Source organism: Meles meles, chromosome 5, assembly GCF_922984935.1.
Source record: "Meles meles chromosome 5, mMelMel3.1 paternal haplotype, whole genome shotgun sequence".
Taxonomy (NCBI): Eukaryota; Metazoa; Chordata; class Mammalia; order Carnivora; family Mustelidae; genus Meles; species Meles meles.
Genome location: NC_060070.1, coordinates 150,349,322 through 150,374,694, shown reverse-complemented (window position 1 = coordinate 150,374,694; position 25,373 = coordinate 150,349,322). Strand labels below are relative to the sequence as shown.

Sequence of the window (25,373 nt, the reverse complement as noted above, 5' to 3'; positions counted from 1 at the left end):
ATCTGAGGAGTAGGGGGAAGACGGGGTTGTGGCCGATGTGTCCGATCAGCCACACTCAGGAGGTGGAAGGTGGACCATTTGTTAGAGATGAAAGAATGTCCTTTCAGCATGAATATCCACTATCCCTTGGCCCTCTGACATTTGGGGTATAGTAAAAGAGTAAGACATGTTTGATGGGAACTGAAGAGTAACTTATAAATGGCATGTCAGAAACCTGGCTTTGCTGCTTCAAAGTCCTGTGTTGAGCTTGGGTATCTTTATGTAAGAGTTGGAAGGTAGCTCATGTTTAACCAGCAGCCGGGGGACAAGGATGACATCCCGGAAGCTGTTCTTAGGGTTGGGAGGTTCTGGACGTCAACGTAGCTCTCCTTGCTGGGGACCTACAGCCAGACCCCTACCTGCTGATGATTATCCAGAGCCGAGGCACCTGTGGTTGGTCGTTCCTGTACCTGCACCTCGTGCCACGTCGGAAAAAGAGCTGAGTGCTTCAGTGCCTGCAGCCCTGCATGCTGTCCCTCCATGGGCACGGACACTTTTGAACTTGACGCTTGCCGTCTGTGGAGTAGTCAGGAGTGATCGGAAGAGCGCCACCAAGTTTATTGCTTTTCCACAAAGTGTAGTCTTCCAGCGTGTTCGAGTCTACAAGCGTGCTGGAATGACCTGCTTCTGTTCTGGAGTACCTGTGATGAGAAAGGACGGGAAATGCTTACAGCAGTTTGTACCGGGTCTCTCCTCACTGCGAATGATCCGTTTCTTTCTCCTCCGAGTTTTAACGTCAAGTGTGCTCTTTGTCCCCGTTCTCATCGCAGTGCCTAAGCTACACCCAGGTGTCGCGGAGAGCCGCTTCGGTGTGGGAACACCCGAGAAGAACGCCAAAGCGGAGCCCAAAGCGGACACAGGCCCCAGGGCGCGGAGCTCTTCCAGCACTCCGACCAGCCCGAAGCCCCCGCTGCAGTCCCCCAAACCCAGCCTGGCGGCGCGGCCCACCATCCCACAGAAGCCGAGAACCGCCTCGCGGCCAGGTAAGTGTTCTGCTGGGCACAGGGTGACCCCCAGGTCAGGCGGCTTCCGGGGCTCCCCAGATCGCGACTCCACCACGGTTGGGGGGCTGCCGGTGATCGTGGGCACGGGGTCTGCAGGAGGGCTCAGAGAAACCTGCCAGCAGTTTCGACAGAGACAAAGGCTGAAGAATTTCTTTTTTTTTTTTTTCCTTTTCCTTTTTCTTTTTTTTTTTTTAAGATTTTGTTAATTTATTTGACAGAGCGCAAGCAGGCAGAACGGCGGACAGAGGCAGAGGGGGAAGCAGGCTCTCTGCTGAGCAGGGAACCCAATACAGGGCTCGATCCCAGGAGCCTGGGATCATGACCTGAGCTGAAGGCTGACACTTAACTGGCTGAGCCCCCCGGGCACTCTGACGAGTTTCTTTATTCAACACTCTGGCCCAGAGCCTCAGAGACTGCCCCTGCCTTTAGGCCATAGGTTAGAGGGCCACACGAGAGGATAGCCCTGTGTTGCGCTGGCCCATTGCAGGGCCTCCCTGAGCTTCCTGAGAATGGCCTCAAGGGTCCACACACCCTTCAGGAGGCCCCGCCGTAAGGATGCAGGCCGTAAATAGGGAGAGCGTAAGTTCTCCTCTTTTTGCCCCATAGTACGTGAGATATTTCAAGTTTAGAACAGGGCTTGGCCATCTATGGGCCTGTTTCTGTTCATGAAATGTTGGCGGCTCATGGCCAGGCCATCTGTCTCCATATTGTCTCCCACCGCTCGGCGCTCACATGGCAGAGCGGAGTTGTTGTGACTGAGGCCGATTGGCCTGTAGGCCTGAGATATTTACTGTTTGGCCCTCTCCAGAAGAAGTTTGCTGACTCTTGTTAGAAAATCTACTGGTTGGTTAGGAACTCTCCCTTTTCCTACCTATCTTCCCTCTAACAGCAGAATTCCTATCCTTCCTTCCTCAATTAAGTATATTGATCACCCTGTAATTCTATTATGTATCTGAGTGTGTGTGCGTGTATAGGGGGAAGGGGTTCTTTACAAATTTTTGTGGTTTGTGGCTTTTTCTTCCATACATTAGTTCCCACCACCGCATGTCCAGGGACCATTGCCTGGCATTATCGCATGCTGGGATCATTGGGGAAGTGTAGTGAAGCTCACCACTGTCCTTTGTTTTGGAGATTATTATTTTTGCATAAGTAGTCCATTCTATACAGATTGCTAACTAACTGTGTATTCCCCTTGCCCCTATGGCTGCTGGTGTAAATAAACTGCATCTCCCCATTGGTAAACAGTACTAATAAAATTTTAAAAAATGACTTTAAAAAAAAAAAAAGAAAATCTACTGGTGGAAGAAACTTAAAAATACTAGAAATGGGTTAGACTCTGCCTTTTTCCCTCCTACAACTGCTCTTCCCTCTCAGGCTTTTTTTTTTTCTCTTTCCCCCCTTTTTTCTTTTTTTCCTCTTTTTTTTCTCTTTTTTATCCCCCAGTGGCCTACTATAAGAATTTTTAAACATATACAAAAGTAAAATGGATAATGTAATGAATCTCATAGCACCTTTTCGTTGTCTTCCCTCGTAATAAGTAGGCAAGTAAGGGTAAGGATACAGAGGGTCCGAGTATCCTCACCACCGCCATCGCCGCTGATATAACCAAACACTGCGTCAAGCACTGTTCTAAGTGTTTTACGTGGGTAAACTCTGTATGTCCCCACCGCAGATGTGGACCGTGAGGACCCTCAGTCGGACAAGTCCCACAGCTGGTGAGCCGCAGCCAGACACTAGGACAGCCCCAGGGTGACCACTCCCACCAGCCTCCTCCCCGTAGGCATGGGTGCTAGAAAGAAAGACACGCAGCTCACCACAGTCATTCAGCCACACGCACCCAGATTCATTCCACGGTGCGTCTTTCCCATTTTCCCTCAGACGTGTCTTTTGTTCACCAAACAAGCTGGTTAATGCTCGCCAGTCTCCACAGCCCATTCATCCCTCAAGAAACCCAATGCCCGGTCTCCAAAGCACAGACGCAGAGGGACCCTGGGGTCACATCAGGCATCTGACCCTTGGAGCAGATCACTTCGAGCGTCCTAAGTCTGCTGAAACCGTTTTACAGACCGAAGTTTGTTATGATGGGAAACACGGAACATTTCTTGGTGCAGACAGAGTATCTTTATAATATAAAGAGCGGGCAGAATGAAACAAACAAACAAAAAATAATAATAATAATTGGAAGAATTGTTTTAAATGACTACTCAAAAGCAGGCCGGTATTTTCATCAATAAGGTGTAGCTCTAGTCTGCGGTAAATGAACGGCTCCTACAAAATGGACCTAGCTCGTACAGTACTTTGGCTCCTTGGTTGGGAATTCTGAATGTCAGATTAGCTGGATTCCCACTATTCTGTCTCAAGGAGCTTCTCTTTTCAATTTATTTGTTAAATGTGTTCATTTGCTTCTTAGCACTTACTGTATCAAGACTTAGGTTTGCTTTTTTGCGCTTGAGAAATCAGCAGGCACTTCCCAATCTGTCTGCTCGTTTCCGCAGCTCTGAGAGAGTGTTCGAGCAGGGAGAGCTCTTTAATATCCTGTTCATCCAGTGGAGCACGTAGGAGAGTTGAATCGGAAGTAGAAGGCTGAACAGAGCCTGACTGAAAATTGTCGTCTTTGTGCACGCACGCACACATACCAAGTTCAGATAGCCTTGCCAGCCACAGAGCAGGGGAAGGAGAATGATTCAGGACATCCTTTCAGTTAGAGTGAGAGAGCAAGCCTTTAGAATGAAGAGACTGGAGTGCACATCCTAGCAACGTTGTCGTTCTCTTTCAGCGGGTCATCGGTTAATCTCTTCATTTGTACAGGGATCACCGAAGTCCTTCTAGTTCTAAAAGTCTGTGATGCCAAGTTATTCTTAGTGGTCTCGGTCTATATAGGTACGCACACCCATGTTCCTATGTGCGTATGTTTGTGTGTATTTCATGACCGCTTCACTGGACTCGGCAGCAGGTAGAGGAAGGAGGGTTATCGATGTCACATTTCCGAGGAATACCCAGCAGCCTCTGTGTCTGAGGCAAAAGGAACATTGAGTTCACTTAGAGCGTAATTTTCAAATACCAGCTCATTGAAATTCTGCGTCTGTGAGATAAATTCACATCTGTGATTTTTAGAGATTTTAACCTTTCCTATGTTTTAATTACTTTTCCCCCTACTGTTTGTAGATGTTACCTGCAGGAACACAAAACTTGGGTTTTGGCCAAAAAAAATTCTACAACGCTTTTAAAAAATTATTGGCCGTTCGTATTTAAAGATTAGCCTGGCTTATGTTTTCGGAATCCGGTCTGTGGAACAGTTTGATTCATACGTTTGTGTCTCTCCAGAGGACATCCCAGACTCTCCATCCAGCCCTGGCTCCTCTAAAATCGCTCTTCTTCCGCCTGTCCTGAAGAAAGTTCCATCAGACAAGGAGAGAGATGGCCAGAGTAGCCCCCAGCCCAGTCCCAGGACATTTTCCCAGGAAGGTAAGAAATGTTTCCTGTACATCTGCTTTCTCCAAGGAGAGTCCTTTCAAGAGAAAAGAATTAATCTTGGACTCAACTAATACCTTAGAGTTGAAGTCAGCATCCCTTGGACTAAACTTTTGGAATCAGAGCAGTTTTCTCATTCAGAAACTTGAGTCGACATTTTTGGTGACACCGGTCTGAATGAAGGACCGTACACAATGAGTGGAAACATACCAGACACCCCAACCCGCGGCTTAACTTCTTTGTAATCAGTAGGTGCTCCCAGCAGGTAAGGAGTGCCTTAAATACTTTGTGCCTCATCTCTGTGACTTGTAGGCCGCTAGGTCCCTTTATTTCCCAGAAAAGCTTCCCCCAGGTGTGAATGATCGCAGGCAGCCCCCCAAAGGCCTGAGAGAGCCGGCAGCTCCTGCCTGCTTGATCGCGAGGTCGTGCATCCCTTGTTCTCACAAGCGTGGCACCTGCAAGGACACTCTCGGGAAATCATTGTCCCCAGTTGGCTGCTCCAGATTTGCTGGGGTAGGAGCGGAGCAAGATAATCCTGGGACTTAGGGGCCCTCTCCCTGATCAGTGGAGGCAAGGCGTGTTCGGAGTGGCTTCAGCAACCCACCATTCCTCCCCGCCCCCACTTCCCTCATTCTTTTAAATACACTATGGACGGTTGGGTTCTGTCCTTTATACAGAGCAATATAATTGCTGTCTTGAAGCCCCCACCTGTAAGGACATTCCAGAGCCACACGAGTCATCACCCATGACCAGATGGCTCCCGTTATGGTTTGGAGCTGCTTTGTTTTATTTCAGATGCCTGATGCTGTAGAATTCCTTGACCCTTCAGGCTCTGACATCTTCCCGCCCTGGCCTCTTTTCTTTTATTGATGGTAGTCTCGTGTTGAAGTTAATAAAAAGTATTTCTAAGTAGTATCTTTGTGGCTTGGGAGAATAATAATAATTTTTAAAAAGAAAGAAAGAAAAACACTGCCTGCTTTCTCCTTTCCGTTCTGCGGATTCATTTGGTGGGTACAAGCGTCACTCATCTATTGGCTATAAATAAAAGATGGTAGGGTTTTGACCAAAGCTGATAGAACACTCATGTCAAGCAGAGCACTGAAAGCCGTGAGAGGTAGCTGGTGCCCAGAGTCTGTTTGCATGGAAAGGATAAACGCAGAGTTTGCTGTGATAGCCGCAGCCCCCGGGAGTCTGGGTGTAGAGGGCAGAACCTTGGCTGGTGGCCAGTCGGACCCATGAGCCAGCAGCAAGCCTCCCTGGCAGCCCCTCCCCCACGCCTACCCTCGTCTTCCCTTCTTTCTGTGACTGCCGACTTCTCATCGTTATCTGTAAGGAAGTTCTGAAAATTGCTGCACTTTTATGAAAAGCTGTGTGTGCTAGATGCCCAGATGATGAAAACAAGGCTGCGAGGAAGCCACCAGCCTCCTGAGCTGAGAACGGGTGCCATGGCACCCCTGGTTCAAGTGGGTGAATACCAGCGAGCCCTTGGCTGCTCTGGGTCCCTGAGGAACGTCTTTGCTCCTCAGACATTTCCGAGCTCCGGGGTAGATGTTTGATGCCCTTCCTCATTCCCCCTCGAGAGCAAACACCGAGGATGATGCATGCCCCCATCTTTCTAGGCAGGGCCTGGGAAGTTTCCCCTGGGGATCCACAATAAGTGAACCACAGAGATCATGCTGGGGGGTGTCACTTGGTATTGAAATTGGACTGAAAATACGCGTGCAGTCTGAGAGGAGTAGGTAAAGTCTGCCCAAGGTGGTAAGAGTCTGACCTGTGTATTCATCAGCTCCCCAGCTCTGCCCGCGCAGGAATGATAGCCGCTCGCGAGCCCTGTCTTTTCTTTAGAAAATACTCCTGATGTGCTCATTCCTGTTTTCTTGTGCATTATTCATGCTGGTTACTTCATTTCCTTGTTCTGTGCCTCCCTTCGGACTAGCGTGCCCAACTAATTTCTGAAACAGGTAAATTGCTATGATTCTTCTGGTTTGTTCCATAGTGAATGTGATTTTCGTTAATCCATCCTGGAATCAGAAGTGGTAACACGGGGGGCCTTTTGTTAGCACCCCTGGGGGGGGCAGACTCAGAGCTCACCTCATTTTTGCACCACATTTCCATAATGTTGGCTGTTGAATTCTGTAGGTGACGGTGTATCTGGGCAGGCCCGACACTGTAGGTTCCTTAACTCCTAAGTGGGGTGGGTTCTCTGATATTTAATTTTTCATCCTAACAGTCGTTAACATTATCGTCAACACAGTGATGTATTTGCTAATATAAAGGGTAAAACGAATCCCTTTTCCTCAGTAGTGCAAAGAGGAGATTATTACAAAAGACATTCAGATCATGACAGTGACAAGCCTTCCAGTGGAGGGAAAAGATCTTCAAAACTGTACTCCACCATTGCAGAAGAGGAAGTGAATGCAATTGGGCACAGGAAGTCACAGCCAACAAATGGTTAGAGCCTTCGGTTATCATCCCTCGCTGACCCAAAGCTTCCGGACTGGCACTAACAAAACCGGACTTTAATTGAGTAACTTCTCTCCCGGGGCCAGTCCCGGGATTACCTCGGACAACTGCTTTTTTCGTATTTTTTTCTTTTCTCTAAATGGCAACAGGATGGTCCTTCCCTTTGGAGTTAAAAGAAAAAAAAAGTCTGAACTTGAAAATCTAAAGTTAGAAACTGTCAGGAGGAGGACCAAGGCACTTTGGGGTAGGATGACTTGTCCTTTCGAAATTTTGTGACCATGTAGGTTCGTCTTTATGTCTGGGGTCACACCTCCTGTTTTCTCGATCTCTCTACTCTTCTGTTACACTGTAATTGGGATGGGAGCAGAGATTCTGAGAGTAACACAGTTTCAACCTTTCTCAAGGATTGGCCGTAACACTTACCTTACACTCTTTTGGGAAAGGAGCCATAAAAAGCCAGGACTAAATGCAGACCTCACACCATGCCCACGACCTCTCCTGGGACATTTGAGGACCCCTTAGGGAGACAGAAAAAGTACCAACTAACTTTTCAGCCTCGGAGAACAGTTTATTCAACTTTCCAACTCGTTGGCACCTGTCTTCCGTTGGGCACTGTGGCAAATGGTAAACTCTGCGATGTTCATTGCAGCCGAAGACAGTCCCAGGAGACAAAAAAGGGGACAGATTTCCAGTCGGCTTTAATCTCCAGCAGGGGCGATGTTAGAGCAGGCGTAGCTGATCCGAAGAGGAAACATCTTTTCTGTGGCTCAGTACTGATGATCCTCCCGGCTGATCACTTTTTATCAACTTGCCTGGAAAAATCTGAAAGGGCGTCTTTGTATCATAAAAGAAAAAAAGATCTATAAAATATCCTGATAGGTGAGAGTCCTTAGAAATACTTTTTCCCTTGAAACAGGGCACTTGTCTTCCTGTAAAACTCTGTGGGGCAGTTAACATGTGAGTTAACATGTGTGCTTAGAGTCCCAGTGATGAAGGGCACGGCATAGCCCCTCAGAGCCTCCTTAGCGCCCCGGACAGCAAGGCAGTGGGAGTGATCTTATTATGGGGCTAACTCTTCTTCATTGCAGAGGGAGAAACCATTCTCGAACTCTAGCACTTCCTTACTGACAGTATGACTCTCGTGACCCACCCTCCAGCTTAACAACCCACTGAGTTCCCTACGATGGCTCAAGTGGGGACCACTGTCTTTGAGAACTTTCCTTGACAGAGGCTTAAAAACCAAAACAATGACAAAAAAGCACCTTCTGGTGCCCCACGGGCAAAAAACCTTTGGAGCTGGCTTTCTTGGCCAGTGTGGCTGATGAGCCATGATGAGCTCTGACTTGCCTGGTGATCTGGTACACACCAACTAGATGCTGGGGTGGACCACATGGAGTGAAGAACTCCATCCACAGCTTAGGTCACATACAAATGTTCTGCCTGAGCCAGCAGGTAGCACGTGCCCTACCTAGAGAAACTTTTAGAGGATTTCCTGAAACTACTAGGTCAACCATACTTCAATTAAAAATTTAAAATAAATAAATACCAGTGATGCCCCAGACAGTACTGTGGTTGACCCTATAATCAGTCAAACACTGTGACCCGTTGTTTTTGTACATAAAGTTTTATTGGAACACACACTCGCGCTCCTACGCACACATGGATTTCCTCTGTGTTTGCTTGTAGACACGTGCTTACAGTAACGCTTCTCTCTGTAAGAGATTGTCTCTGATATTTTCTAGAAAATCTGTTCAAGCAGTAGAAAAATTACATCAACAAATGCCTAAGACATTTGTTTTCTGAAGAGAGGCAGAGTTCTTCTTAGAGTCTGTTGAAACAGAAGCTCTGTCTCTGTGTGGCCTCTTCTGATGAGGCTGCACAGATGTTTCTAGAGTTTGGACATGTGCATTTGAACTATTGTATCAGTTGACTTCTCTCAGTTAGGAAGAAGGTGCCTTGAGGTGACACCTTGTCCCCACTTTTGAGAAGCCACTGAAAACACTTCACAGAGCACACACACCGACACCGCCCCCAGGACCACACTGACCCTGCGGGAAGGCCCTGAGATAGTGAGAAGAGGCTGACGACGGGCGTAAACCAAATCATAGGAAGGCAAGGAATTCTGTGCCCTTTGCAGATTTTTCCATGACCTCTTCAGCCTACTGTCCTCACCATCGTGGGCTGCATCCAAGTTTCATGGAATTCAACAGGACCACCTTGTATTTGCTTTTCTGCCTCGGTTTCTTGAAATACGGACGGGAACCCCCAAAAATGTAATATTTACGGGAGCTTCAATTAAAGTCATTTTATGTCAGAGATTTGAATTTTGTTTTGTTAGTGCCAACTCCTGTCTTCATCCTTGAGAAACGCAAAGCAGTCTGCTTTCTGAATAGTTAGTTCCTGGTTAACAAATGGCATTTGGCAGAGCGATGCTGTTACACGCGCTGTGTGCCTTCACGAGCAACTTTGTTGATGCTAAAACAGCTTTTCTCTTTTCCTAAATCAAGTAACCGCGTAACAAACAGAGGCTGTTGTTCTCAAAGCATGCTGCGTAGTTTTACCATGATTACTGTTTTAATTATGTGGCTATTTTCGTTTTGACTTGACAGGTATAAAATGCTTCCTTTTCTTTTATTGGAACTCTCTGTCACTTTTGAATTTCATCCCTTTCCTGTCTTGCGTTTAATGATGAGCTGTGATGTTGTCATTAGAGTGTGTCCTATTTTCTTGAAGAAAATAGGTGGTTTTGGCTTTGTATGTATCACGACATATCCTGTTTGTACAGGCCCTCTTCTGAGATTCCTTTTATCCACCACCTGCTTCTTCCATAATCCAACCCAGAGCCAACCAGTACCCGGCTTTGGCTTATGGTCTGTAAGCTGGTGCTCTGTTTTTTTTGTTTGTTTTTTTTTTTTTTTAAGATTTTATTTATTTATTTGACAGAGAGAGATCACAAGTAGACAGAGAGGCAGGCAGAGAGAGAGAGGGGGAAGCAGGCTCCCCGCTGAGCAGAGAGCCCGATGCGGGACTCAATCCCAGGACTCTGAGATCATGACCTGAGCCGAAGGCAGAGGCTTAACCCACTGAGCCACCCAGGCGCCCAGCTGGTGCTGTTTTACCTTTTTTTTTTTTTTTCCCACCAGATCTGGATTCTACTACCCCTAAAAGTTCTTCAAAAAAAAAAAAAAAAAAAATTAACAGTTGGTCTGCAATTTTGGCTCTTACCAGAAAGCGTTTAAAAAATCAGGGCCAGCTACTGAATATTATTTTTAAAGTCATCATGTTTTCCTCCTGGGAAATACGAATGCTCGTGGAGCTTCAAGTGGAGAAAAGCTCGAGTTTTCAAATGCATCTCAAATTCTGAATTTATATGCACATTTTGGAAGCTTTAAAATTAGCGCGTGTGTATGTGTGTACATGTATTTGAGCACGTGTGTGTGTGTGCAAAGTCAAAACATCTTCGAGAATGACAGATTTCATGTTTGAGCCTCTTTGCACCAGTCGTTGGCACTGTAGATGGAAGTGAGTATGCACGAAGCGCTTGTGTTGAATAAATTACCTGTTCAGTTACACGAGTATTTTTTATCATTTTAATGGTATGTGGGATGGCAGTAAACTCGTGAATAGATGACACAGAGAGAGATGCCCTAACACGCTGGCTGCACGGCTACTTGCGTGGAAGAAGTGGAGTGAAACAATCTGATTTTCCTTTTTTATCATGCGTGAAGTCAGGCATTACATCAGGCTGCCTAGCAGAAGGTTCATCTGAATTAGTTTAAAAAAAGAAAAAAAAAAGCCTGGATTTTATAAATATTTTAAAATGATTTCCAGAGTTTTAAGTTTCAAGCAGACGTAATCTTATTTGGACTGTTCGTTAGCGGGAGCTTGGACCAGACCTACTTCAATATCATTGCAGTCAGCATCCTAATTTTATGTAACCAAAACAGTTGGTGCCGGAGACCTGGAAAACAAACTTGACAAAGAGCATTCTGCCTATGAAGTTGTTGGCATCAGTGATCTGGGCTGATGAGAAGGCAGGAGTCTGGGGGAGTGAGCGCATTGTCTGCTCTATTTGTCTGACTCTCGTTCCCTCCTTCGGTCTCCTGTCCACTCACAGGCCTCCCTACAACGCCAAGGAAATGCCAGCTAGTTTCATGATCACATTCACAAGTGTTAGAGTTTATTCAGTGAGAGTGAATATTTTTAGAGTGGACTTTTTATTTTTTTTTATTTTTATTTTTTGAAGATTTTATTTATTTGACAGAGAGAGATCACAAGTAGGCAGAGAGGCAGGCAGAGAGAGAGGAGGAAGCAGGCTCCTTGCTGCGCAGAGAGCCCAATGCAGGACTCCATCCCAGTACCCTGGGATCATGACCTGAGCCGAAGGCAGAGGCTTTAACCCACTGAGCCACCCAGGTGCCCCTAGAGTGGACTTTTTAAAGACTTTTTATTTATTTGAGAGAGAGAGAGCTGGGGGGAGGGCGGGGGGAGCGAAAGGGAGAAGCAGACACCCCGCCGAGCAGGGAGCCCGATGCGGGCCTTGATCTGAGGACCCTGGGATCATGACCTGAGCTGAAGGTAGATGCTTAACACTGAGCCACCCAGGCGCCCCTAGAATGAATTTTTAAACAGTATCACTGCCTTAGCGAACTGTTTTGTCGGGCCCCTAGAAAGACCATGGTATTTGTCTCAGGGAATATGTTGGACAAATTAAAATTCATGCCTTCATGACCGGTACTGGGTCCACATCACCAACCTAAAACCCAGCCTGTGAACTTAACCAATGTTTGCTGTATCTTTCTGTACCCCGCCCCCCGCCCTGACCCTAGCCCTGGAGGACTCAGAATCATTGTCACTTAGATGTGGATTAAAGGACATTGAAGGACAGTCTGCTTTTTGCAGGAAGATTCCTATGTGAGATCTCCCTGAATTTCAGTTGGCTATGCCCCAGTGACTTTGGTCCATGGTGCTCTGTTTTTACCTGTGGCATAAACATTGTTGATGGCATCAATTTCTCCATTTTTAGAGAGTACTCTGATGTCACAGAACATGAATTAGGCCTGGGATTTTGAGGAAGCTAAACTACTGGGAGGGATGAAAACCTTTTGAATCCAAGAATTCAAGCCAATATGTTTGCTCTGAAGACAAAAAGCAGTGTATCACCATGTTTATTTCTTCTTTTGAACCTGTAGTGTTGGAAATTTATTTTTGAGTCACCTGACAGACAGGAAAAAGTCACGTTAGTTTTAAGAGGGAATCACTAGAATTTTCTAGCAAGATTTCCCTAGGAATGCTCTATTTGGGGGTCAGATTATTGCAAAGTGTCCTCGCAATGAAGATTCTGTAAACCCGCTCCACTTCCTCCTGTGCGTATCACACACGCAAAAGTTGACAATTCAGAGGACTCTTTGTGTATTACTGTCATACTGATCTTGTGATAAGGGACAAGCTATATATAGAAACCTGTTTTACCTTTTTCCCCAAAACTGATTTGTTGACAACTATCAAAGGACATTTTTTTTTACATGATTCAAGCTAAAAAATAAAATCAGTTGTGATATTTCTTCATCACTTTTCCATCTGAGGTGTTAGGTATAAAGAGGTCAAATTTTTTAAAATGACTCATTTTGGGGACCCCTGGGTGGCTCAGTCAGTTGCTTAACCTGCCTGCAGCTTGGTATTTTTTAGCTTAAATGGGATCTGTACACTAGGTGTATGGTACCAGTGAAGCTCTGCTGTAGTTGTAAAGAACAGGGTCTTTGAAGGAGAGATTCGGTTTATTTTTTTTAAGATTTTATTTGTTTTAGAGAGAGAGGGCATGCGAACAGGGGGAGGGGCAGAGCGAGAGAGAATCTCCAGCAGACTCCGCTGAGCGCAGAGCCTGATGAGGGCCTCGATCTCAGGACCCTGAGGTCATGACCTGAGCCAAAACCAAGAGTCAGATGCTCAACCGAGTGAGCCATCCAGGCGACCCAAGAGAGAGGTCCAGTTTCAATCCGGATTCCACGTTCACAAAACCTGCCTTCCAGGGTAGCTGTGAGGAGCAGCGATCATAGAGTGGAGCATGTCTGACGTGGCTTGTACCGAAGGCTCCATTCAGGCAACTGGTCTACCACCATTGCCTTGTCAAGTCGCAGGGGATCCTTCGTGTTTGTAAGTGATCAGAGCAGGCGACAGTCCTGGCACTGCTGTTGTCCAGAGGCTGGTTCCGAAAGAACTGATTGCACCATCAGTGGTGTTCCTTCCTTTCCACAAGACTTTAAACGGTTCGTGTCCTAGAGAGTAAGACCGAGGTTTGCCAAGGCTTGGAAAGGTCTCACCACGGTTGCTGAGCCCTTCCTCAAGTCCTTGTCCCAGAGCAGAGGCAGCCAACTCTAGATGGTGGCAGAAGCCGTCCCGAGGGACATCTGTCTGGCCACGCCTCCACCAGTCTCTGTCTTGTTCTCTCCGCCACACAAGGGGCGTGAGGGGTCGGAGGGGCCCCTTCCCTTCCCCCATCCTCACCCCCAGATTCGCGGCCACAGCTATGAGAGGTTTACCCTCTCATAGACTGGGCTTTTTATGTTTTCTTCTTTTAATTTGTTTCTGTTTCTGTTGTTTTTTTCTTAATTTTCGTCTCGAGTCTCTACACGTAGTTGGTGAATTGTTTCTGTGTCCTCTCCCCCCCCGAGCCCTCCTGCCTCTTGGAGCCCCTGCATCTCACCCCATTACTGGTCAGGCCATTGACTGTACCTTGTTCCTCAATTATAATGACCCCCTTCCCTTTCTGTTTCAGTTTCAAGGAGAAGCTGGGGCCAGCAGCCCCAAGAGTATCAAGAACAGAAGCAATGGTCCTCCAGTAAAGATGGCCGCCAAGGCGGCAAGTCCAGCGATTCTGGTGAAGAAGCGGAAAAAGAGTTTATCTTTGTGTAAAGGTCCCCCGTGCCAACGGCACAGGGTGCTCAGTTAGCCATCAGAGGGGAATCAAGGGCAGCACCTCTTCTTACTTCCGACGCTCTTCTCTTGGTGCTTTTTTCTTTTCTTTCTCCTTTCTTTACTTATTTTTTGAAAACAGAAATGGACCCATTGAGGGGTCTTCTCCCCACCTTGGCATTTGAATTTGAAGCATTTCTTCATCTGCCTTCAGTGAATGCCAGCAACTCTCCGTGCATCCTACTTGAATTTTCTCTGAGGCAGCTACAGTTTGCCCTGCAGGATGAGTTTGGGGAGGTAAACAGAGGAACTGGACACATAGCTCATGCAGGTAACACCATCGGCTGACGTGGGGCACTGCCGTGGGTACCCATGTCACGGCTGCACTTGACTCGATAGATTTATTCTTGATGTATGCAATTGCACATTGTGAGTTTATTAACAGAGCACACTAATAAATAATTTGTATAAATTATATATATTAGATCTCGGCTATGGTTCTTACATTCTCCCATGGGGAACTTCTTCCTTCCTGATGTGGAATTGTACATTTAAATTTGGTCGGTGACCTTTGCAGGACCGTCAGTAAGCACAGTGAGGGACAGAGTGAAAGAGGCCCACGGCTGACACTACCATGTGCCCGGGTTAATGTACATAGTTGATTGGAATGAAGTTTTATGAATATTTGTGATTTTCAAAGGCCTTTAATTTCTGTCTGCATATTAGCTTTTAATGTATGACTTGAAGAAAGAATACTTGGACCCCTGTACAAAATCAGAATACTACTCTTTTTAAGACATTTCACAAATATTCACTTACATTACAGGCTGAGGTATTTTATTCATATGTATATTTATATCAATAAAAAGATTTTACAAGTGGAATTTTGACCTCCTTTGGTTACTTTTTTTTTCTTTAAAGGTTTATTTTAGAGAACAGGAGGGGCAGAGGGAGAGAGAATCCCCTGCAGACTCCCTGCTGAGCGTGGAGCCTGATGCGGGGCTCAATCTCACGACCCTGCGATCATAACCTGAGCTGAAACCAAAAGTCCGACACTCAACCAACGGCACCACCCAGGCGCCCCCCTCTGGTTACTTTTTTAAAGTTAGGATTGGCTTGTGGTAATGAACTTTGTTCTTCTTTCTAAAATCCAGAATGAGCACAGACCCCAGATAACCAAACCTGTTAGACTCATAATAAATACAGCTTGCTAGTGCATTGCCTGCTTTCACCTTTGGGGAAAAAAATGAAATTAGTCAAAAGTTTATGAGTTTGGGGCGCCTGGGTGGCTCAGTGGGTTAAGCCGCTGCCTTCGGCTCAGGTCATGATCTCAGGGTCCTGGGATCGAGTCCCGCATCGGGCTCTCTGCTCAGCGGGGAGCCTGCTTCCCTCTCTCTCTCTCTGCCTGCCTCTCTGTCTACTTGTGATCTCTCTCTCTGTCAAATTAAAAAAAAAAAAAAAAGTTTATGAGTTTGGTCCACTTCCTGTTACCTCAAGTCAAGGGTCTTGTAAGGGGGGCAGGCGTGAGCGATGAATGTTTTGAATTTACAAGCCGTGTGGTTGACTGTTGGCAAGAAGAATCCTACCAGTTGGGGCTTGTGGGACATGACTGTCCCCCACCTCTCCTCACCCGCACACACAGCTGGCCTAGACTGAGTGCCAGGAAATGTGGACCAAATGGTCTCCTGCCACTGCCTGAGATTCTGCGAAGACAGGGGTGTAGGTCATTTTCTTCCACCGCAGCTCTGAAGGCATCAGTGCGCGTGCGGGAGGACAGCTCTGATGTCTCTAATGGCTGCCGAAGTACAAGAAACACGAGGGCAGAGATGGCCCTCAGTGAGCCAACAGCCCTATACCGGGTGATCGAGCCGACGTCCGTCGTCAGCGGACTGCAGTGGGAAAGCAGAGTTCGTGTCCGTGATGTTCAGGAGACCGCAGAGGAGAGGACGTGTGTGCAGAGCCTTGGAGTCATACTGTCCTAAATGCAGGGACTTGGATTCACAAGCGTGTCCCCTGTAAATACATGCTAGGACCCAGGTGAGACCAGACGGGGTGTGCTCGTCACAGAGCAAACGAGGTCACGCTCCCCTGGAACAGTGTGTGCTGAAGACCACACCTGAAATCCCTGGGTTTCGGCACAGGAACTGTTGTTGAGAGAACAGGGAGAAGGCCAGGCAGTGACTGGCCTTGGTGCTTTATTAAGGAGCTGGAACCTGACTGTGCAAAGAGGAGCCATTGCCTATTTTTAAGCAATAATAGAAGATCTGGAGTACATAGAGGTCCAGCCTGTGGACCAGAAGGCAAGCAGCCAAGCGAGAATCCTTCATTTCCCCTCACGACGATGGTCGGGAGCTCTCTGTCGAGATGCCTGTTCGAGGGAAAGTGCTGTTGGGGATAGGGCAGGGGGTCGGGGGCGGGGTGACTGTCTCCACCTGCTTCGCCTGTCTGGCCCCCACAGAGCTCAGGCCACAGCCACTCCTCCCTGGCTTCTACTGGGCAACCTTCGCTCTAGGACCTTCCACTGGCCTGACCAGCACTGACTCTGGGCGGCGCCCAAGCTCTCTCCACCCAAGTCTCCTTTCCCCTTGCCTTCCACAGGTGAGTAACCAGCATCGTGCGTGAGGGGCCCCTCGCCTGCCACTCCCCCAGCGTATATCCTTCGCAGACCTTTCCCCCATAAATCAGTCTCTGCAGGCTCATCCCACCTTGGCCTCTGCTTCCGGGAGAACTGGAACCCCACCCTCCTCCGGACCCTGTGTCCCTCAGCCACGTTCAAGAGCATGCGGTGTATGTCTGCTGAGCTGAAGGTCAGTGCACTTTCCTCAAAGTCTGTGGGCTTTTGTGTGTGTGTTGTGAGTAAAGTAGAGAATTTTGTCTCAGCCCTTAAGGTTGCTCTAACAAAAGTACCGGAGACTCGGCAGCTTAAGCAACAAGTGTTTCTCCTGGTTCTGGAGGCTGAAGTCCAAGCTCAAGGTGCTGGCAGACTCGATGTCCGCTGAGGTCCAGCGTCCTGGTTCATAAATGGCTGTCTTCACCTTGTCCTCACACGGTGGAAGCGAAAAGGGAGGTCTCTGCTGTCTCTTTCTTAAAGACAGGAATCCCATTCTCGTGGCTCCCTTATGACCTAATCAGCACCCTACTGCCCCATCTCCAGATGCCATCGCACTTGGGGACAGGACTTCCCCTAAGAATTTGGGGAGGATACAAACATTCAGTGTATCAACTTACTGCATGTCTCTAAGAGAAAGATACCTTCAAGGCAGAGTGGACTGACTGCTCAGATCCTCTAGGACTTTGGCGATCCGCCCACACCTTGATTCCAGGACCCACGTCAATCGAGTGCAGCAGAAGTGAAGGGAGCCGTGCCCGCCTTCGGGGCCCAGTGAAGCCAAGTGCAGAGACTGCGAGGGAGCAGACCAGGAGCTGCACAGCCCAGGGAGCCCACTGGCCGGGCCAGATGGCAGGGGGCCTCTGAGCATAGAGGGGGCCCGAGCCTCCCAGAAAAATCCCAAAACAGAGAAGCAGAACGGCTGCTGGGAGAGGTCCAGGAATCTTCCCATGACAGGATGATTTTCCTGCTTGTGCTATGTGCACGCCTGGAATGAAGACTGAGGCTACATCACAGCCCATCCCAGAGGAGGCAGGCAGGGGCCGAATAATCCAAGAGTCCCCTCAGCATGTTTGGGGCACCGGTGGCTACATCAGGCAGGCCTACCTCAAATGGTGCTTTTCCTGAGTTTCACATCGGTCCCTTGGGGTCTACTCCACACCTGGCATTGCCCAGCAATTGTCAGGTGCGGGTCAGGGGCTGGAGAGGAGTCAGAGGGCAGCCAAGAACGGGCCACTGGAAATTCAGGAGAATCTGGACCCCTGGTTTACGAGGACAGGGAGACAGGGCTGCAGGAACAAAGCAGTGTACCCCATCCTGAGTACTTTGCAGGAGGCCCCCATGTCTACCACTTCTAAATCAAAAATTTAAAAAATTTTTAACTACCTGAATTTTAGTGTAGTTACTTTTCTTTGTAAGACTCCATATCCTGCTTTATTTCTATAAAAAACTATATTCCTATAAAATTGTATTTCTATAAAGTCTTCATGCTGAGAAGGGGTCACTAGACCTCATGAGACTAGAAGGTTCAAGCAAGGTGAGAGATGGATTCTAGGAGCTGCCCCAGGCCCCGCAGGGCAGGGCAGATACTTCTGGAAATGAAAAGGAAATGGCTCTTCTCTGCGGCACAGATTCCCTCCTGTTGTCTTCAAAGCTGTTATTCTATCTCCTAAACCACGCGTGCCCTGAAAGTCTTTCTCGTTGGCTCTGGGAAGTGCCTAACATTTAAAAATCAAATTTATTTGGAGGAGCAGATAGTCCCAAGAGTTGGACCAGGAGCTCAAACTTCGGCGTAAAGTGTCATCTTTGAGGCTGGTGTGGACACATATCAATGGGCACAGCTTTGGTCAGAAGTGAGAAGATGGGTAGTTTTCCTCCAACAAGGTGAACAGGTGGAGGGCTTGCTCTTCCAAACCAGGACAGCTGTGGAAGGTCACCCCATGTCCAGACCTCTCCAGAGCACCGTAACTCAACTTTGCCCTCTGCCCAATCCCAGTTCCTTCCTTCCTCTCGATTGGTGTTGATCCCAAGAGCGCGTCCCGATAACCCTCTTGCACAACATTGTCTATCTCACAGTTGGCTTTCTGGGAAACCAGTCTGCATCAACTTTGAACAAAATGAATTAAAATATTTCAATCTAAAGTAGTGATGTTGAACTTACTTAACGGACCCTACTTATTGTTCATATCGATGGGCACCGTGGTGACTCTGAGACCCCGTGGGACGGCACACCAGGTTCCCTCCCCTGCAAACACAGTGCAAACACAGAGCTTGTGGGAGAGCAGCAGAGCCTTCCCTTCTCCCATCGGCCCCTTGGCATTTCCTGGCTGAGGGAGAATGCCCTCCGGGAGAAGGTCTGCCCTTGCAGCCTGTTCAGGAGAGCAAACTAGTTTTCCGTTAGCAGAAGCTGCATAAATGGGGTTCTGGAAACATCCAGGAGTTCCCTCTTCAGCTTCTGCCTGGTGCTGCGGCCCCCTCTCCCTACCACTCTGAAAGAAACGGGCTGTAATCTCTTCGTCAACAAATAATTACACATCTGCCATCTGCCCAGCACCAGGCTGTGACCATCCTGTCTCCTTGGAGACCACAGGGGCCAGCAGTACCGAGATCTGCCCACCCCGCCCCCCGGGAGCCGCCCCAGAATGCTGAGGTCTCCTGGGAGCCTTCAAAACCACTGGTATTGGCTTGAGGGGTCTTAACCCCTTTAGCTCAGGTTGGCCCGGTTTGTTTCTTCCCATTCGGTCACGTGCTTCCCTCTGTCACCGTCAGCTGCTGCCCCACTGCCAGCGAGCGCTCCATGGCTTCCCTGTCCCTCCTCGAATGTTCCCCTCAAAGGCATCTGCCAACACATGGGCTTGGTACTCAGAAGTTTCTGGCATTTGTGAAATGCTTCCAAACACACTATTATTCACAATGTGCGGGTGAGGAAATGGAGAAACAGGGTAATAGTTAGGGGCCTGCTGAAATTCCTCCAGGCAGTAAGAACAGTGAACATGATCTGGGCTTTGGCTGTATGTCAGGCACACCGTGCTTTACCCCGTACACAGTCCTCCGAGCAGCCCAGGGAAGGAGGTGGCATTATCATCCTCATTTAAAAATAAGGAATTTGGGGCACCTGGGCAGCTCAGTCCATTGAGCATCGGCTCTTGGTTTCAGCCTAGGTCATGATCTCAGGATCCTGAGATCAAGCCCCGTTTTCGATTCCAAGCTCAGTGTGGAGTCTGCTTATCCCTCTCCCTCTGCTACCCTCCCTCCACAACTCTCTCTCTCTCTCTCAAATAAATAGAGAGGGGGAGGACACAGAGAGGGAGAAGCAGACTCACCAAGGGAGCAAACAGGGAGAGCCGAGAGAGTGATGTGGGGCTCTATCCCAGGACCCTGGGATCATGACCTGAGCCGAAGGCAGCTGCTTAACCGACTGAGCCACCCAGGTGCCCCATAAATAAAACCTTAAAAAATAAAAAAGGAACTTAAGGCTCAGAGAAGTTGAGTAACTTGCTCAAGATCACACAGTTTGTGACCCAGGCAGTCCATCGCCCCAAATACCATCTGACAAGGAGAAGAGCTCGTCTCCTGATTCCTAGTCCAGAGCCCTGGGAAGCAGTGAGAGTGATGGGAAAAGTGTGTATATATGTAAGCCCCAAAGGTTGCCCCAGAAAAGGGTACCCTGTCCCCTGCCAGGGGGAAGAAAAAAGCCCTTTTTGCTTGGCATTAACTTCACTTCTCAACAAGTAGAAGCCAGGCTCCTCCAGCTTTCCCTCCACAGGGAGATTATCCTGGGAGAGCTGGAGAGAAGCGGGCCCCCCTCCAGAAGCTGGGCCATCTCCTTCAATCAGGAGCCCCAGGGGCTCAGAGCCACCCAACTGGCCACAGCACTGATTGCAGCTTTAATCTCAATCCCTAACAACTCTGCCCCAAGGAAAAGCCCCGCACATGCTGGTCCACAAACTGCAAGCAGGTGGCCATCAGGGGAGCCTGCCCTCTCGCCCACTCCCGCCCCCACGGCTCAATGTCCTTTCTGATCAAGGCCAGAGAGCTGCGGGCAGGAGCGGGGCAGAGAGTGGTAAGGCTGTTAGGCCTAGATTGGAGCCTAGAGAAAAAGTGGCCCATGTGTACTGTCTCCTTAAAAAAGAAAAGGAAAGCACAGAGTAGGTAGTTTCTCCTGCTGACTCTTCAGCCCCAGGCCCCTCGGAGAGCAGGTGGGAACGATGGGACCATGCCAGGAGCTTTTCTTGGCACAGGGACTGCTGTTGGCTGGCTTGTGGGGCCTGGAAGAAGTGGCCTGGCTTTTCGTCCCCTGTGGAAGGTGTCCGGAGCAGAGCTGGCCATCCGCACGGCTTGGCCTGCTCCTAGGCTGTGCCACCAGCTCCCGCACGGTCCCCCTGGCGCGCCTTGCCTACTGGGGCCCGGCGTCAGCTCTTCCTGCGGACGGGGCGGCTGTGATGGGGTGAGGTGGGAGTGGTAATGCCCGAACACCAGGGTGTCACAGCAGGGGCTGTATGGCAGGGATCAGCGTCCTGCAGAGAGCACGTGGGCATGCCAACTGCTCCTGTCCTACAAGTGGGAAACAAGGAGAAGTAGGAAGCTGACATCAGGTGCCCCCAGCAACATCTCTGTCCCCCGCAACACTGTCCAATATCACCCCGCTTGCTGAAACCCACAGTGCATTTCCTCATCTGGAAATTGGGGATAATGATTGCTTCTCTACCTGTCTTGCCCTTGGACCCTGTTCTGACATGAATGTCCCATAGTGACACGGCATGACTTCCAAAGCTGGGCCTGAAGAGATCTCCAGCTGCGTGTCTATCTCTTAGGTCGCTTCCCCTTGGCATCCAGCTTCCGTGAGGAGCCCAAGGGAGCCACGTGGAGGGGAGCTTGAAGCCTCCCTGCACACAGCCCCAGCGGAGCTCCTGGCCCACAGTACCAGCTGCCGGCCCCCTATAGGACGCCGTTCTTTGGACCACTCAACGTGACGCCACCAGGAGCAGCGATAAGCCTCCTTTGCCAAGCCCCAGGCCAACTGCAGAATTGTGAGCAAGGAAATGACTGCTGTTCTCTACTTTGGGGTGTGGTTGGTTACCTAGCAATAGACATCATGGAGAAGCCAGAGTCCAGATGAAAAGGCGAGCTGTACCTCCATTGCCAAGTTTCCTTTAGGTGAGCTCCGAGACGGATACCAGGCAGACCTTTGCTAGAAGGTGGTTGAAACAGTATTACCCTGGAAGGGAGCAGTAGATAGAACAGAGAGCATGACCTACTCAATGCTGAGGACAGAAATAGCTGGAAACAGGCAGCCAGAGCTGAAAATGAGTTCTGAGTGATCCCAGGAGGACAAAGAAAGTTTCAGTGATCACTGTTTTGTAGCAGAAAGGTTCATCATTTTAAATAATTCTCTTCGATCTTATGCTTTATCACTTGAAAGTTCACTTGCATTAATGCCATTTATAGGCCAAAAAAGCCATTGACTATATAGGCTATTAAATGGAATGAATTCATGTTTTGGCAGAAAATTCATCAATGAGTAATGCATGTACTCGATGGTACTTTTCTGGGGTACTCCTCCTTGAGACCCAGGTTCCTGGGCGCCAAACTTCAAGTCGTCTGTTTCAATTGGGTATTGACCCTGCTATTAGCCACGATCCCATTCTGCCCCTTCCAAGTCCTGCCCAGTGCATGCCATTTGGTGAGCACTCCACAAATATTTAGAGAATTGAGCCAAATTGACTTCTTGAATGAACGTTGGTCCCAGAGCTCTAAAGGCTTCCAATGGGCAGTATTTTCCTTATGGGCAAGTTAGGAGTCAGTCAGTCATGTTTAAGAGCTCTAGAAACACAGACCACTTGGAAGAAAAGGTTAATGCCACACCCCATGCCCAATTTATGTCCTCAGGGAACAGAGAGACATTCAGGACTAACAATGAGGAGGATCAATATTGCCAATTTTATTTTATTTTATTTTTTAACATATTATTAATGTATTATTTGCCCCAGGGATACAGGTCTGTGAATCATCAGTCTTAACACAATTCACAGCACTCACCATAGACATACCCTCCCCTGTGTCCATAACCCAGCCACCCCATCCCTCCAATCCCACTCCCCAGCAACCCTCAGTTTGTTTCCTGAGATTATGAGTCTCTCATGATTTGTCTCCCTCCCTGGTCCCATCCTGTTTCATTTGTTTCTTCCCTTCCCCACATGACCCCATGCCGTGCCTCTCAAATTCCTCATATCAGAGAGATCATATGATTATTGTCTTTCTCTAATTGACTTATTTCGCTCAGCATAATACCCTCTAGTTCCATCCATGTTGTTGCAAATGGCAAAATTTCATTTCTTTTGATGGATGCATAGTATTCCATTGTATATATACACCACATCTTCTTTATCCATTCATCTGTTGATGGACATATAGGCTCTGTCCATAGTTTGGCTATTGTGGACATTGCTGCTATAAACATTGGGGTGCGCGTGCACCTTTGGATCACTACATTTGTATCTTCAGGGTAAATACCCAATATTTACTGTAGAGCTGTTTTGGTACTTGCAAATTCTTTTAGTTTTTGTTTGTCTTGGAAGCTTTTTTATCTTTCCTTCTATTTTCAATGACAGCCTAGCTGAGTATAGTATTCCTGGCTGCATATTTTTCTCATTTAGTGCTCTGAATATATTCATGCCAGTTCTTCCTGGCCTGCCAAGTCTCTGTGGATAGGTCTGCTGCCAATCTAGTATTTCTCTGTTGTATGTCACAGACCTCTTGTCCTGAGCTGCTTTCAGGATTTTCTCTTTGTCACTGAGACTTATAAGTTTTACTATTAGATGATGGGGTGTGGACCTGTTTTTATTGATTTTGAGGGGGGTTCTCTGTGCTTCCTGGATTTTGATGCTTGTTCCCTTCCCCAAATTAGGGAAGTTCTCTACTATAATTTGCTCCAATATACCTTCTGCCCCTCTCTTTCTCTTTCTGCTGCTTCTGGGATCCCAATTATCGTAACATTGTTTTGTCTTATAGTATCACTTATCTCTCAGATTCTCCTCCTCATGATCCAGTAGTTGTTTTTCTTTTTCTCAGTTTCTTTATTCCCTGTCATTTGGTCTTCTATATCAGTAATTCTCTCTTCTGCCTCATTTATCCTAGCAGTAAGAGCCTCCATTTTTTATTGTACCTCATTAATAGCTTTTTTTTTAAAATTTCAACTTGGTTAGATTCTGGTTCTTTTATTTCTCCAGAAAGGGATTCTCTGGTATCTTCTATGACTTTTTCAAGCCCAGCTAACATCTTTATAATCATCATTCTGAAGTCTAGTTCTGACATCTTACTACTGTCCATATTGATTATGTCCCTAGCCATCCATACTGCCTCTTATTCTTTTTTTTTTTTTTTTTGAGGTTAGTTTTTCTGCCTTGTCATTTTATGAGAGAATAAAATATTGAAAGGTAGCAACACCTCTAGAAAAATACACACTAACCAAATCGGAAGAGATCTGAAACCATGGGGAGAGAAAGGAAAAAAAGAAAAAAAAAGACACACACACATACATATATATGATTAGACTGGTGACTAGAACAGAACCACACACTTGATTTTGGGTGTATTTTGGTCTGTTAGAAGGAAATGCCTCCCAAAACTTTAAAGAAAGAAAAACATATATTTACAAACATGAGGGTAAACATGATGAAGGGATGGAACATGACTATAAAGATGAAAATTTAAAACGATTTTAAAAAAGGAATTGGGAAGAAGTTGGTTGAAAAAAAGAAAAAAAGAGAGAGAATGTGATCAGGCTGGAGACTAGAACAAAGCTATATGCTGGGGTTAGGGTATATATTGGTCTGTTAGAAGAAACTGTATCCCAAAATTTTAAAGAAAGAAAAACTTGTATGTGTAAAAAAAATAAGGTTAAATACAATGAAGAAGTAGAATACGACTATAACAATGAACATTTAAAAAGATTTTTAAAAAGGTATTGATAATATAAAATAGTTAAAGAGGTTAAAATAGGAAAGGGGAAAAATTTTAATAGACTAAGAAAAAAATAAAATTAAAAAATTTAACTTCGCAAGATTCAAGAATCATGGGGGGAAAGCCATGAATTATCTGTGCTGTATTCCCCTACCTCTTGAGGTCCGCAGTTCTCATTGATCAGTAAACTTGGTCTTGGCTGGATATTCTTGCTAATCTCCTTGGGGAGGGGCCATTGCAGTGATTCTCAAATGCCTTTGCCCGAGGCAGAATTGTAATGCCCTTGCCAGGGCAGGGCCAGGTAATCTGCTCAGGTTCGCGCTTGGGAGCTTTTGTTCCCTGAGCGCTTTCCGTAGAGTTCCGGAGGACGGGAATGAAGATGGCGGCCGCCCAGCCTCCAGCCAGAGGAGCCGAGAGCTCAAGAGCTCGGGGCCACTCCTCAGTGCGCGCTCAGAGAAAAGCTGTCAGTCCCTCCTGTCTCCCTGGTCTCCGGCCACACTCCAAGCTCACCAGGCCTGTGACAGAGTGTTTTGATCTCTGGCGCATGGCCCATTTGGAGTCTCCAAACCCAGCAGATTCCTGCAGCTCACTCCTGCACTGCTCCTCCTGGAAAAAGAAGTGAGTCTCCCTGGATCTGCCTCTTGTGGGGTCCCTGCTCGAAGAACAGTGGCCTGAATATGCCATGGATCACGGTGTAAGGTAACCTCCAGCCGAGAGCCCCTCCTTGGCTCCGTCTCTGCAGCTGGCTTCCCCGCTCCGATACCTCCGATTCACCCTCAGATACCCCTGGTCTTTCTGTGACCCCGGGTCCCGAGACCGCACTCTCCCCGCGAGGGCTCCACCCCCGCTTAGCCTCTGGAGTGACGTCCCTCAGTGGAGCTGACTTGTGAAAGTCCCAGTTTTGTGCTCTGCTG

General features: G+C 47.7%; 1 protein-coding gene across 6 annotated transcripts in view; it reads left to right on the top strand.

Annotated features, from left to right (window-relative positions):
- Positions 1-14,773, top strand: part of CARMIL1 (capping protein regulator and myosin 1 linker 1) — a 305,453-nt gene extending 290,680 nt beyond the window's left edge. For 3 of the 6 annotated variants that reach the window (XM_046004391.1, XM_046004388.1, XM_046004387.1), the window contains 4 exons: positions 810-1,022; positions 4,368-4,508; positions 6,819-6,965; positions 13,753-14,773. In XM_046004391.1, the coding sequence (XP_045860347.1) occupies positions 810-1,022; positions 4,368-4,508; positions 6,819-6,965; positions 13,753-13,889 (638 nt within the window). In that variant the 3' untranslated portion in view covers positions 13,890-14,773. Of the gene's footprint in view, positions 1-809; positions 1,023-4,367; positions 4,509-6,450; positions 6,476-6,818; positions 6,966-13,752 lie in introns of all 6 variants that reach the window. The other 3 variants (XM_046004389.1, XM_046004390.1, XM_046004392.1) reach the window with 2 other exon arrangements.
- The last annotated feature ends 10,600 nt before the right edge of the window (positions 14,774-25,373 follow it).